General features: G+C 43.3%; 1 protein-coding gene across 11 annotated transcripts in view; it reads right to left on the bottom strand.

Annotated features, from left to right (window-relative positions):
• The window catches only part of neb (nebulin), a 355,138-nt gene that overhangs the window by 143,658 nt on the left and 197,069 nt on the right, over positions 1-14,411 (bottom strand). For all 11 annotated transcript variants that reach the window (XM_072258677.1, XM_072258676.1, XM_072258675.1 and 8 more), the window contains exons 85-88: positions 11,161-11,268; positions 10,087-10,398; positions 7,934-8,038; positions 7,728-7,832 (exon numbers count right to left, since the gene is read on the bottom strand). In XM_072258677.1, the coding sequence (XP_072114778.1) occupies positions 7,728-7,832; positions 7,934-8,038; positions 10,087-10,398; positions 11,161-11,268 (630 nt within the window). The remainder of the gene's footprint in view (positions 1-7,727; positions 7,833-7,933; positions 8,039-10,086; positions 10,399-11,160; positions 11,269-14,411) is intronic.

A 14,411-nucleotide genomic window follows, 5' to 3' on the forward strand; every position in this document is an offset into this window, starting at 1 on the left:
GGCAGAAAAAGCAGTTCAAAGACAATATCAAGACCCACCTGAGAAAGTGCCATATCAATCCGAATGATTGGGAGAAATTAGCACAGGATAGGAAAAACTGGAGAAAGACTGTCTATGAGGGTCTGCATAGCTCAAAGAATACCTCCACTTTGCTGCTGAGACTAAGCGGCTTCAGTGTAAGGAGAGATTGGGAAAGGCCCAACCAGCTCCATCCACCAGCACACACCAACATTGCAGTAGGACTTGTCGATCACAGAGCAGCCTCTTCAGTCATCTCAAGACCCACAAGTGACCAGATCAACCACCAGGAGAAGAATCATACTCGACTACAAGTGATCACTGATGATGATGATGATGATGATAATAATAATAATGATGATATAACATGAAGAGAAGCGGTTCCCAACACCAACCCCCACAACACATCACCTTGCATCAACCGGAAAAGGTCCCCTATATTCACACTCTTTGCCTTCTGCCTGCCAGTCAGCCAAACTTCTGTCAATCAACACACATCAAAGTTGCTGGTGAACGCAGCAGGCCAGGCAGCATCTCTAGGAAGGGGTGCAGTCGACGTTTCAGGCCGAGACCCTTCGTCAGGACTAACTGAAGGAAGAGTGAGTAAGGGATTTGAAAGTTGGAGGGGCAGGGGGAGATCCAAAATGATAGGAGAAGACAGGAGCGGGAGGGATAGAGCCAAGAGCTGGACAGGTGATTGGCAAAAGGGGATACGAGAGGATCATGGGACAGGAGGTCCGGGAAGAAAGACGGGGGGGGGGACCCAGAGGATGGGCAAGAGGTATATTCAGAGGGACAGAGGGAGAAAAAGGAGAGTGAGAGAAAGAATGTGTGCATAAAAATAAGTACTGATGGGGTACGAGGGGGAGGTGGGGCCTAGCGGAAGTTAGAGAAGTCGATGTTCATGCCATCAGTTTGGAGGCTACCCGGACGGAATATAAGGTGTTGTTCCTCCAACCTGAGTGTGGCTTCATCTTTACAGTAGAGGAGGCCGTGGATAGACATGTCAGAATGGGAATGGGATGTGGAATTAAAATGTGTGGCCACTGGGAGATCCTGCTTTCTCTGGCAGACAGAGCGTAGATGTTCAGCAAAGCGGTCTCCCAGTCTGCGTCGGGTCTCGCCAATATATAAAAGGCCACATCAGGAGCACCGGACGCAGTATATCACCCCAAAGCTTCTATCAATGTTAGAATCTTTCCTGTAATACCATGGGCTCTTAACTTGTTAAGCAGCCTCATGTGTGGCACCTTGTCAAAGGCCTACTGACAATCCAAATAAACAACACCCACTGACTCTCCTTTGTCTATCCTGCCTGTTATTTCCTCAAACAATTCCAACAAATTTTTCAGGCAAAACTTCCCCTTAAGGAAGTTATCCCGAATTTGCTTATTTTGTCATGTGCCTCCAAGTACCCCTAAACCTTATCTTTAGTAATACAAGCCCCATTTCCAGAAAAGTTGGGATATTTTCCAAAATGCAATAAAAACAAAAATCTGTGATATGTTAATTCACATGAACCTTTATTTAACTGACAAAAGTACAAAGAAAAGATCTTCAATAGTTTTACTGACCAACTTAATTGTATTTTGTAAACATACACGAATTTAGAATTTGATGGCTGCAACACACTCAACAAAAGTTGGGACAGAGGCATGTTTACCATTGTGTTACATCACCTTTACTTTTTAATCATTTTGGAACTGAGGATACTAATTGTAGTAGGTTTGCAATTGAAAATTTTGTCCATTCTTGCTTGATATAAGACTTCAGTTGCTCAACAGTCCGTGGTCTCCGTTGTCTGATTCTCTTCTTCATGAGGCGCCATACATTTTCAATAGGAGATAGATCTGGACTGGCAGCAGGCCAGCCAAGCACATGTACTCTGTGTCTACAAAGCACGCTGTTGTAGCCTGTGCAGAATGTGGTCTGGCATTGTCCTGCTGAAATAAGCATGGACATCCGGGGAAGAGACGTCGCCTTGATGGCAACATATGTGTCTCTAAAATCCTAATATACGTCTCAGAGTCAATGGTACCTTCACATACATGCAACTCACCCATGCCGTGGGCACTGATGCACCCCCATACCATCACAGATGCTGGCTTTTGCACCTTTCGCTGATAACAATCTGGATGGTCATTTTCATGTTTGGCACGGAGAACTCGACGTCCATTTTTTCCGAAAACTAGCTGAAATGTGGACTCATCTGACCACAGCAACACGGTTCCACAGTCTTTTGGTCCATCTGAGATGAGCTCGGGCCCAGAGAACTTGCCGGCGTTTCTGCATAGAGTTGATGTATGGCTTCCTCCTTGCGTAATACAGTTTCAAGTTGCATTTCTGGATGCAGCGATGGACTGTGTTGAGTGACAATGGTTTTCCGAAGTACTCCCGAGTCCAGGTGGCTATAATTGTCACAGTAGCATGACGGTTTCTTAGGCAGTGCCGCCTGAGGGCTCGAAGATCACGCGCATTCAACAGTGGTTTCCGACCTTGCCCTTTACGTACTGAGATGTCTCTGAATTCTCTGAATCTTTTCACAATATTATGTACTGTAGATGTTGAAAGGCCTAAATTCTCTGCAATCTTGCGTTGAGGAATGTTCCTTTTGAACTGACTAACAATTCTCTCACAAATTTTGGCACAAAGGGGTGAGCCACGACCCATCCTTGCTTGCAAAGACTGAGCCTTTGATGGACGCTACTTTTATACCCAGTCATGATACCTCACCTGCTACCAATTAGCCGGCTTAATGTGGAATCTTCCAAACCAGTGTTATTTGAATATTCTGTGCACTTTTCAATCTTATTTTAACTCTGTCCCAACTTTTGTTGAGTGTGTTGCAGCCATCAAATTCTAAATTTGTGTATATATACAAAATACAATTAAGTTGGTCGGTAAAACTATTGAAAACCTTTTCATCGTACTTTTGTCAGTTAAATAAAGGTTCACGTGAATTAACATACTGCAGATTTTTGTTTTTATTGCATTTTGGAAAATATCCCAACTTTTCTGGAAATGGGGCTTGTGGACTCCTACATCTTTAGGACCACTGAAGTCAAACTAACTGTCCTATAATTTCCTTTCTTCTGCCACTCTCCTTTCTTAAAGCTTGGAGAGACATTTGCAATTTTCATGACCTCTGGAACCATTCCAGATCTTAATGATTCTTGAAGGATCATTACTAATGCCTCCACAATCTCTTCAGCTACCCCTTTCAGAACCCTGAGGTGTAGTCCATCTGGTTCAGGTGACTTATCTACCTTCAGACCTTTCAGCTTCCCAAGCACCTTCTCCTCAGTAATAGCAACTATACTCACTTCTTACCCCTGACACTCTTGATTTTTTGCCACTCTACTAGGCTCCTTCACAGTGAAGACTGATGCAAAATATATTAAGTTCATCTGCCATTTCCTTCTCTCCTATTACTACCTCTCCAGCATCATTTCCCAGTAGTCTGATACACACTCTTGCTTTTCTTTTACTCTTTATATCTCTGAAAAAATGTTTGTATCCTCTTTTATATTATTGGTTAGCTTACCTCTATAGTTCATCTTTTTGCTCTTTATGACCTTTTAGTTGGTCTTCTGTTAGTTTTTAAATTTCTCAATTCTCTAACTTTTGCTATATTATCTACCTTCTCTATTGCTTTTATGCTGTTTTGACTTCCCTTGTCAGCCACAGTTGCATCATCTTCCCTTTAGAATATTTTGTCTTTGGGATACCTCTTTTCTCTGCCTTCCAAATTGTTCCCAGAAATTCCAGCCATTGCTGTTCTGCTGCTCATATCCCCTTCCAATCAACTTTGGCCAGCTCCTCTCTCATGCCACTAATTCCTTTTACTCCCCTGTAATATGGTTACATCTGATTTTAGCTTCTCCTTCTCAAACGGCAGTGTGAACTCTTATCATATTATTTATTAAGATACAACGTGGAGGAGGCCCTTCCTGCCCTTCGAGTCACGCGGCCCAGCAACCCATGATTTAACTCTAGCCTAATTCCGGGACAATTTATAATGACCAATTAACCTACCAGCTGTCATGTCTTTGGACTGTCGGGGGAAACCAGAGCACCCGGAGGAAACCCATCAGTCATGGGGAGAATGTACAAACTCCTTACAGACAGTGGCGGGAATTGAACCCAGGTCACCTAGTTGAAAAGCGCTGTGCTTTATCATATTATGATTACTGTCTCCTAAGGGTTCCTTTACCTTAAGCTTTCTAATCAAATCTAGGTCATTACATAACACCCAATCTAGAACTGCCATTCCCCTAGTGGGCTCAACCACAAGGTGCTCTAAAAAGCCATCGTGAGGGCATTCTACAAACTTCCTCTCTTTGGATCCAGCACCAACCTGATTTTCCCAATCTACCAGCATATTGAAATCACCCATGACTATTGCAACATTGCTCTTTTTACATGCCTTTCCTTTCTCTCATTTTAATTTGTAGCCCACGTCCTGGCTACTGTTTGGAGGCCTGTATATAACTCCCATCAGGGTATTTTTACCTTTGCAGTTTCTTAACTCTACCCACAAGGGTTCTACATCTTATGTCACTTCTTTCTAAGGATTTGATTTCATTTTTTATCAATAGAGCCACCTCCCCCCTCTGCCTACCAGCCAGTCCTTTTGATACACGGCACATCCTTGGATTTGAATTCCCAACTGTGATTTTCTTTCAGACGCTACTCAGCGATGCCCACAACATCACACCTGCCAACTTCTAACAGCGCTACAAGATCATCTATCTTATTCCGTATACTGCGTGCATTCAAATATACCATCTTCAATCCTGTATTCAACTTTGCAATTTTGGCCCCCTGTTTTACAATAACTCATCCCACTGACTGTAATTTTGCCCTATCATCTGCCTGTCCTTCCTCACATTCTCACTACACACTGCATCTAGTTATAAACCAACTGCCCCATCCTCAGCCCCATCACTCTGGTTCCCAGCCCCATGCTAAATTAGTCTAAACCCTTCCCAACACCTTTAGCAAACCTGCCTGCAAGGATGTTTGTCCCATCGGGTTCAGGTGTAACCTGTCCTTTTTGTATAGGTCATACCTTCCTCAGAAGAGATCCCAATGATCCAGAAATCTGAAACGCTGCCCCACCGCACTATTTCTTTAGCTATGCATTCATCTGCTAAATCATCCTATTCCTACCCTCACTGTGGCACAGACAGCAATCCAGTGGAGGCCTTGCTTTTCAGCTTTCTCCCTAACTCCTGAGATTCCCTCTTCAGGATCCCCTGCCTTTTCCTACCTATGTCGTTGGTACCAATACGTACCATGACTTCTAGCTGTTCACCCTCCCCTCTTAGAATGCTGTGGATGTGATCCGAGACGTCCCGAACCCTGGCACCTGGGAAGCAACATACCATACTGGGTCTCTTTCACGTCCACTGAATCTGCTATCTGCTCTTCTAATTATGCAATCTCACATCACTACTGCACTCCTCTGCTCCCCGCTTCCCTCTGAGCCACACCACCAGATTCAGTGCCAGAGATCAGGTTACTGCAGCTTCCTCCAATAGTCACCAACAACCCCACCCCCACCCCCCACAACAGTATATAAATGGTATCCTTATTATTGGGGGGAACAGCCAAAGGGGTACTCTGCACTGGCTGCATATTCCCTTTCCCTCTTCTGACAGTCAACCAAGTACCTGCCTCCTGCATTTTAGGGGACTATCTCGCTGTAGCTCCTGTTTATCACATCCCCATTTTCCTGTGTGAGCCAAAGGTCATCCAGCTGCAGCTCCACTTCCTTAACATGGTTGCTAAGGAGCTGCAGATCATTGCGCTTCATGCAGATGCTGTTATCAGGGAAGTTGGAGGTCTTCCAGAATTCACACATTTCACATAAGGAACACAAGGTGATAGGTGAGACCAGGTAAGGGGGAAGGTGTGTGCGTGGGAGATGAGGGGTGGGATGATGTGACAAGCTGGGGGGTGATAGGTGGATGAGGTAAAGGGCTGAAGAAGAAGGAATCTGATAGGAGAGGACAGGGGACCGTGGGAAAAAGCGAAGGCGCTGGAGAGGCCGAAGGAGATGATGGTCAGGTCATGAAGGCAAAGGCAATGGGGGGGGGGGGACAGAGTGGGGTAATGGCCAGAAATTAGAGAAGTCAATATCCATGCCATCAGGTCAGAGCCTTTGCAGATGGAACATGAGCTATTTCTCTTCCAGTCTGAGTTTGGCCTCCTCGCGGCAGTGGAGGAGGCTACGGGCTGATATATTGGTATTGGAATAGGAACTTGAATTAAAATTGGTGGCCACTGGGAAAGTCTGCCTCCTGGAGTGAGGATGCCGCACTGGGAGCACCTGATACAATAGATGATACCAACAGGCTCGCAGATGAAGTTTGCTTCACCTGGAAAGATTGTCTGGGACCTGAATGATGGTGAGGGAAGAGGTGTAGGACTTGTCTTGCTTGTAAGGATAAATGCCAAGAGTGAGATCAGTGGGGAGGGATGAGTGGACAAGGGAGTTACATAATGAGTGATCTGCTGTAAAAGTGAAGGGGGAGGGAAGGGAAAGAAATGCCTAGTGGCAGGATCTTGTATGAGATGGGGGAAGTTGCGGAAAATGATGTGCAGGATACAGAGGTTCAAAGGGTGGTAGGTAAGGATGAGGGGAACCCCTATCCCTGTTACAGTGGCAGGGGCATGGAGTGAGGGCAGATATGTGGGAAATGGAGAGGATGTAGCTGAGGACAGCATAGGTGATGGGGGAAAAGCTTCAACCTGAGAACAGTTGCAGTGGAGATGGAGGTTCTGAGAGAAGGAAATAGCATTTTTGCAAGTGGCAGGGTGGGAATAGGTTTCAATGAGAGTTAGTGGGTTTGCAAATCAGGTCAGAGAGATCAAGAAAGAGGAGAGAAATGTCAGAAATGAACAAAGTAAATCTGAGGACGGGTTGGAAGTTGGAGCCAAAGCTGATGAAATTGACAAGCAGGAAGCAGCACCAATGCATTCATCAATGCAGAGAAGTAGTTGTGAAGCATTACCTGTGTAGGCTTGGAAAATGGACTGCTCCACATACCCAGCAAAATGGCATACATAGCTGGGGCCTATGCTACACCTTTGGTTTGGAGAAAATGAGAGGAGTCAAAAGAAAAAATTATTGAGGATAAGAACCATTTCGAACAGGTGGAGTAGGGTGGGGTGAAGGGGAACTGGTAAGATCATTTGTCCAGAAAGAAGCAGAGAATCTTAAGGCCTTCCTGATATGGGATGGAAGTGTATAGGGACTGGATGTCCATAGAGAAAATAAGGAGATCAGGGCCAGGGAACCAGAAGTTATTTAAGTAATGGAGAGCATGTGAAATGTCATGGGTGTAGGTAGAAAGGGACTGAACTAAAGGGGACAAAATAGAGTTGAGGAATTCGGACACAGGCTGCCTGATGTGCTGAGGTCCTCCAGCACTTTGTGTGTGATTAAATGCCTTGGCTGAAAAGCAGCATATTTACATGGTTTACCCTACAAAGTACAGTCACATTTCATAGTTTTAAAATGATTCATAATGAAGATGAAATTCCTTTTTCATTGTACAATCCGAGGACAGAGAAATACAAACAGGTGCACCAAGTTTGCCTCAGAATACAGGGATATCCCTTTTCCTGTGACATTGAGCTGCCCTCCTGAAGTACTGCTTTCAAATGCAAAGTGTATTCATAAAATGTTCTGAGATACTTACATCACTCAAATTGTGGGTGTTAATCTTAGCCAGAACCACCTCTGGAAGGTCAGTGATGGAGGTAAAATTAGCAAAGTTGGCGATGGCATTTCCTTTATATGCTCTCTGGAAAAAAAAGCAGGAAAGGCAGGTAACTCCAGGTACATTATTCCAATTGAATCACATGAGAAATGTCTTCAACAAAACATACTGCCTGGGGTACTTACATCACTTAATATTTCCTGTGCCTTTTTCACCTTTTGATGGTCGATTGAATCCAGTGGAATCCAGCCACAACCACGTACCCATTCAAGATCTGACTTGTACAAGAACTGGAAAATGAAGTACAGTAGTGAGTTCATAAGGCCATGAGACATAAGAGCAGAATCAGGCCATTTGGCCCATCGAGTCTGTTCCATCATTTCATCAAGGCTGATGTATTTCACTCTCAGCTCCAATCTACTGCCTTTTCCACATATCCTTTCATGCCCTGAGAAATCAAAAATCTATCAACCTTTCGCCTTTTCAGAATTCTACAGATTCACCACTCTGGCTAAAGCAGTTCCACCTCATCTCCACTCTAAATGCATGTCCCTGTACTTTGAGGCTGTGTCTTCTGGTATTGGTCTCCCACCATAGGAAACATCCTGTATACATTAACTATACCGAGGCCTTTCAACATTCAATAGCTTTCAGTGAGATCTTCCCTCCTCATTCTTCTGAATTCCAGTGAGTACAGGCCCAGAGCCATCAAATGCTCCTCATATGATAAGGCTTTCAACCCCGGAATCATTTTCATGAACCTCCTTTGAGCCCTCTCCAATGTCAGCACATCCCTTCTTAGATAAGGGGCACAAAACTGCTGACAGTTCTCCAAGAGAGGCCTCACCAGTACCTTTTACAGCCTCAGCATTACATCCTTTCTTTTATATACTTATCCTCTCGAAATGACTGCTAACATCACATTTGCCTTCCTTATCACCGACTCTACCTGCAAATTAAAATTTAGGGAATCCTATGTGAAGACTCCCAAGTCCCTTTGCACCTCAAATTTTTGAATTTTCTCCCTATTTAAAAAATTATCTATGCTTTTATTTCTATTTTTTATTTTATAAATTCCGTGAAAAGCAATGTAGGACACATTGGGCTTCAAATTTAATTTCAGATATGGATCTATAATAAATCTGAAATCTTGATTGAAGGTACAGATAGAATACGAAGAAAAGCTATTTTTAAATGCGGGGAATAATTACGATTATTATAGGGGCCAGCTGGTGGTTTAGTGGCATCAGCACAGGACTTTGAGGTGGATGGTCCTGAGTTCAAATCCGGCCAGGTCCCAATCTGGACAGCAGCAGTATCTGTGCAGAAGAAAGGCCTGGCAATCAACTTCCATATCTTGCCTCGAAAACCCAACTTACTCTCCATAGGGTCGCCAGGAGTTAACAACACTTAACAATAACTATGATCTGAGGTTGATAGAAACAGAATCATTGCAAGGAAACAAGTACTTGGCTTGTTAAGATCCCAATCATCAAACACCAATTTATATAAATCCATACTAACCCCATTTTGCTTTCCCCATAGGAACAGAACTAGGCTATTCAGCCCATCAAGTCTGTTCTGCTTTTTGATCATGGCTGCTGTATTATACCTCTCAAATCCATTCTCATCAACAAATACCACACCTACACAGTAGGGTGATTACAGTGACCAGTTCTTGTAACAACCTGCCTGCAAATATTTGGATACCCTGTTAGTTACAACACTGTGACAACAGTTTGTAAATTGGGGCTTTCCAGAAAGAAGTGGATAAGTACTTGGGTGAAAATACTTTTCTGAATTACAGGGGAAGAGGGACGAAATGAGACAACAAGATTGCTTGACAGATCCCATGGGCCATGCGAGCTCCCAAAATGTTATGGTTATGATGTTATTGTTGCACGTACTGAGATAGAGTGAAAAGTTTGCATTGCATGCTGTGTATACAGATCAGATTATTACACAGTGCACTGATCTAGAATAAGTTAGAGCAATGCAGAATAAAATATAAAAACTACTGAAACATTGCACAGCAGGTAAGCAATCAAGTGCAAGATGATAATTTGATAGATTGGTCTTGATTTCACTCCTCAGCTAATTCCCAGCTTGACTATTAAAGCAATGAGGAAACAAATGATAATGAAAGAAGGATGGCAGAGAATGGTAGTTTGCATCAACCTTTGACGTGCCAAATAGCAACTGAAAAGCAAGAACTAATGGATGCCATGAAGATACTCACAGTACATGGACAAAGTACCAAAGTGAAATACTGCTGTCCAGTAAAATATTTCCAGCATGTCAGAGAGATGGAGGTGTGTGGTGTAAAACTAATACTCACATCACTCTGCAAATCGTAGGCTTTCCGTGCCTGGATCACATCATTCTGGTCTGGGAGACAGGTCCACTCATGTAGGTAATGCCTGTAGTCAATTTCACTGACTCGTGTCTGGCATTCTTTGGCCATCAGGATGTCCAACATGTCAACAGGTATGGTGTACTTGGATTTGACTTTCTCGTATTCCTTCTTGTACTCCAGGTCACTCCGCATCCTACCGACATGCAGGCACCAAACCATTTTGGGGTCATCACTGACACTGCGGCTTCCAATAAGATGCCCAAGTCCTTTGACGTATTCAGCTTTATATTTGAGCTGGAAAAAAATAATGATATATATCCAGTTAGCTGGGGAAAGAAATATAGAAATAGGGGAAAATCAGACTACTTTTACGATATAATGAATAATCATAAAAATCTGCTGAAGCAGGTATTGACAATCTGTTGGTAATATCCACAGTAACCACATTTATTTTAATCAACCACCTCTTACCCACAGACTCTACCAATCACTCAGGCACCGAGGGAAATGTACCGAGGCTAACTGACCCACCCGCCTGCTCATCTTTGGAACTATTCATGAACAGATCATCACAGAATCAAACATGTTAAATTGAAATTCAGGCTTAATTGCCTTTCAACCAAACACTAAACAAAACAGTAACACGAGAGATCTGCAGATGCTGAAAAGCCAAAGCAACACACACAAAATACTGGAGGAACTCAGCAGTTTAGGCAGGAAAAGAGTAAACACATTTCGACGTTTTGGGCTGAGACCCTTCTTCAGGACTCAGTGTTCCTCTGGGGCCAAGGTATAAAGCACAGTCACAAACAACACATCTAGTTACAAAAGCACATAAAGTCACAAAATAATATTAGCAATATTGTATTAAAACAGAAAATATACTCCAGTGGACATCTCATTCAATTATTAGAACAAGATTGTGAAAAAGGTCTGAAACTTGCATACCATACTGATCTAGGTTGATTATGTCATTGTTACCGCTTTCTTAACAGAGACTTTTCCCTGAATGATCTGTGCCGTAAACTTGTTTGCACAGTTCAGACCAAGACCCACCTCACTCTGTATGCCTTGCGATGACTTGGCATGACGGATTGACAGAGCATCAGCTGGCATTTTGTAACCAATGGCCTTCAGCTTCTCCCATCCATCCTTGTATAATTTCTAATGAAGGAAACAGAATACAATTACTGCACCAAAGATGCGATGGTTAATATGCTAAAGAAGGAATACTTTAGTCAAGATCCTCCTTGGAATCCTGTACTAGCATTGTGCTAACTGCTACACCCATTTTCGCAGGGAAATGAGCAACAGAAATGTGGAGGATGTTTAGCGAGCACTTAGCTGGGGTACTGGATAGGTTTGCCTCACTGGGACAGGGAAAGGATGATAGGGTGACGGATCCATGTATTAAAATTACTTGTGGTAAACAGTGTGAAAAACACATATATACAACATTCATAAACTAGTTTTCCAGGGAGCTGGGAACCTGAGCCGCAGGTCATTAAAGGAAGAATCGGACAAGAAAGCACTGGAGATGTAAGGGAAAGTATTGAAAGGCAAAATCGAAATAACAGGTATGACGGGTCGGATAGTTTGAAGTGTGCATATTTAAATGCTAGGAGTATTATGGATAAGGATGATGAAGTTAGGGCATGGATCAATACATGGAAGTACGATGTTGTAGCTATTACAGAGATTTGGTTGAAAGAGGGGCATTAATGTACCAGGTTTTTGAGGTTTTACAAAAGACGGAAGAGGAGATGGGGGGGGATGGATTTACACTAATAAATCAGGGATAATATTGCAGCTGCACTCAGGAAGTCATAATGGAGGGGTTAGACACTGGGTCCATTTGGGTAGAACTCAGGAATAGGAAGGTGTCAGTCACACTGATGGGATTGTACTACAGATCCCCTAGTAGCTATCAGGACATTGAGGAATAGATACGTGAACAGGTTAAGGAAATGTATAAAAATAATAGGGTTGTTGTCATGGGGGATTTCAACTTCCCTAAGATAAATGGGGACATTCTTAGTGCAAGGGGTTGAGATGGGTCAGAATTTGTTAAGTGTATCCAGGAAGGTATCTTAAATTAATATGTGAACAATCCCAATGAGAGGAGGGGCTGTACTAGGCCTGTCCAGGTGACTGACCTTTCAGTGGGTGAGCAGTTAGGGAACAGTGACCACAACTCCTTAACTTTCAGGATAGCTATTGGTAAGGATAGTCATGGTCTTTGTGGGAGAGTTTTAAATTGGAGTAGGGCAAATTATGAAGGCATTAGGCAGGAACAAAGAGTGTTAATTGGGAGCACTTTTTCTCTAGCAAGTCTACGTCAGGCATGTGGAGGGTGCTTAAAGATTATTTGCACAGAGTACCGGAAAGGTATGCTGCTGTTAAAAGCAAGGAGGGGGATAAGAGAACCTTGGATGACTAGAGAGGAGATGAATTTAGCCAAGAAGGAAAAGGAGCCAAAAAAGAACAAAAGAAGGGAATTAGGAAAGCCAGGAGGGCCATAAAAAGTCCTTAGCAAGTAAGATTAATGGGGAATCCCAAGGCATTTTATACATACATCAAAAGCAAGAGGATAACTAGGGAGAGAGTGGGATCACTCAAGGGAAAAAGCAGGAAACATTTGCCTGGATGCAGCGCATGTGAGTGAGGTACTTAATGAGTATTTTGCTCCAGTATTTACCAAGGAAAAGGACATGGAGACCAGGAGGTCATTGCTGAGTGTACAAATAAGTTAAGGCATTTAGAGGTAAAGGAGGAAGAAGTTTTGAGCCTCTTAATGAGTATTAAGCTGGATTAGTCCCCAGTGTCTGATGATGGGATTTACTCCAAGTTATTGAAGGAAGCAAGAGATGAGATTGCTGGGACCTTGACCAGTATTTTTGTGTCCTCTCTAGCCACAGGTGAGGTCCAGGAAGACTAGTGAGTGGCTAAGTTGTACCTCTATTTAAGAAGGGAACGAGGGAAAATCCTGGGAACTATACGCCGGTGAGTCCCACGTCAGTTGTAGGGAAATTACAGGAGAAAATTTTTAGGGATAGGATATATGAGCATTTGGAAACCCATAGCCTAATTAGGGAGAGCCTAATCTAAAAGATAAGTTGATAAGAAACTCAATAGTCAATTCAAAAAGACATTTTTATTGAAAAAGTAGGGAGAATGTAGAATTCACTGTCACAGGGAGTTGCTGAGGCAAATAATACCTATGTTTTTTAGTGGAGGCTAGATGAGCTATGAAGGAGTAAAGAAGGCTACACTGATAGATCAACACACAAAATGCTGGAGGAACTTCGTAGGTCAGGCAGCATGTATGGAGATAAATAAAGAGCCGATGTTTCAGGCCTAGACCCTTCATCAGGACTGGAAAGAAAGGGGGAAGATGCCAAAATATGATGGTAAAGAGAGGGGAAGGAGGACAAGCTAGAAGGTGATAGGCGAAGCCAGGTGGCTGAGTGGGGGCGGGGGGGGGGGAATAAAGTAAGAATCTGGCATGTGATAGGTGGAAAAGGCAAAGGGCTGGAGAATAAGGAATCTGATAGGTGAGGAGAGTGGATCACGGGAGAAAGGGAAGGAGGTGGGGCACCAGTGGGAGGTGATAGGCAGGTGATGAGAAAAGGTAAGAGGCCAGAGCGGGGAATAGAACAACAGGGAAGGGGGAGGGAAAAAATTACTGGATGGAGAGATGGATGTTCACACCATCAGGTTTGAGGCTATCTAGATGGAAAATGAGGTATTGCTCCTCCACTCTGAGAGTGCCCTTATCATGGCAAAAGAGGAGGTCATAGACCAAGCTACTGAAATGGAAACGGAGATAGAAATTAATATGGTTGGCTGCCGGGAAATTCCACTTTTGGTGGATGGAGCAGAGGTACTCAACAAGCGATCCCCAAGTTTACGTTAAGTCTCACAACTTACACCGATAGTTTTAGACGAGGAAGGATAAGAGGAAGCGGGTGTGCATAATAAATGTTAGTAAGGACCAGAAGAGATGAATATTCTGTTTATATATGACGTGTCACAGTTACAAGGCCTTTAACATGAAGGACCATCAGAGGTTAGTTTGAAACTAAGATCGCAAGCCCCAATTCAGTAAGGAAATCAAGACAAACTACTTTTCACAGAAAGATGTTAAGAACATAAACTCTCCAACATTTCAGTGATTAACAGTGATAACCTCATAAAGAATTGTCAAGAGGTCATTGAACATTACAGCACAGAACAGGCTCTTCTACTCATCCAGTCCATGCTAAACTATTAATCTGCCTAGTCCCGTCAACCTACACCCAGACCAT

This window comes from Mobula birostris, chromosome 5 (genome assembly GCF_030028105.1).
Source record: "Mobula birostris isolate sMobBir1 chromosome 5, sMobBir1.hap1, whole genome shotgun sequence".
Taxonomy (NCBI): domain Eukaryota; kingdom Metazoa; phylum Chordata; class Chondrichthyes; order Myliobatiformes; family Myliobatidae; genus Mobula; species Mobula birostris.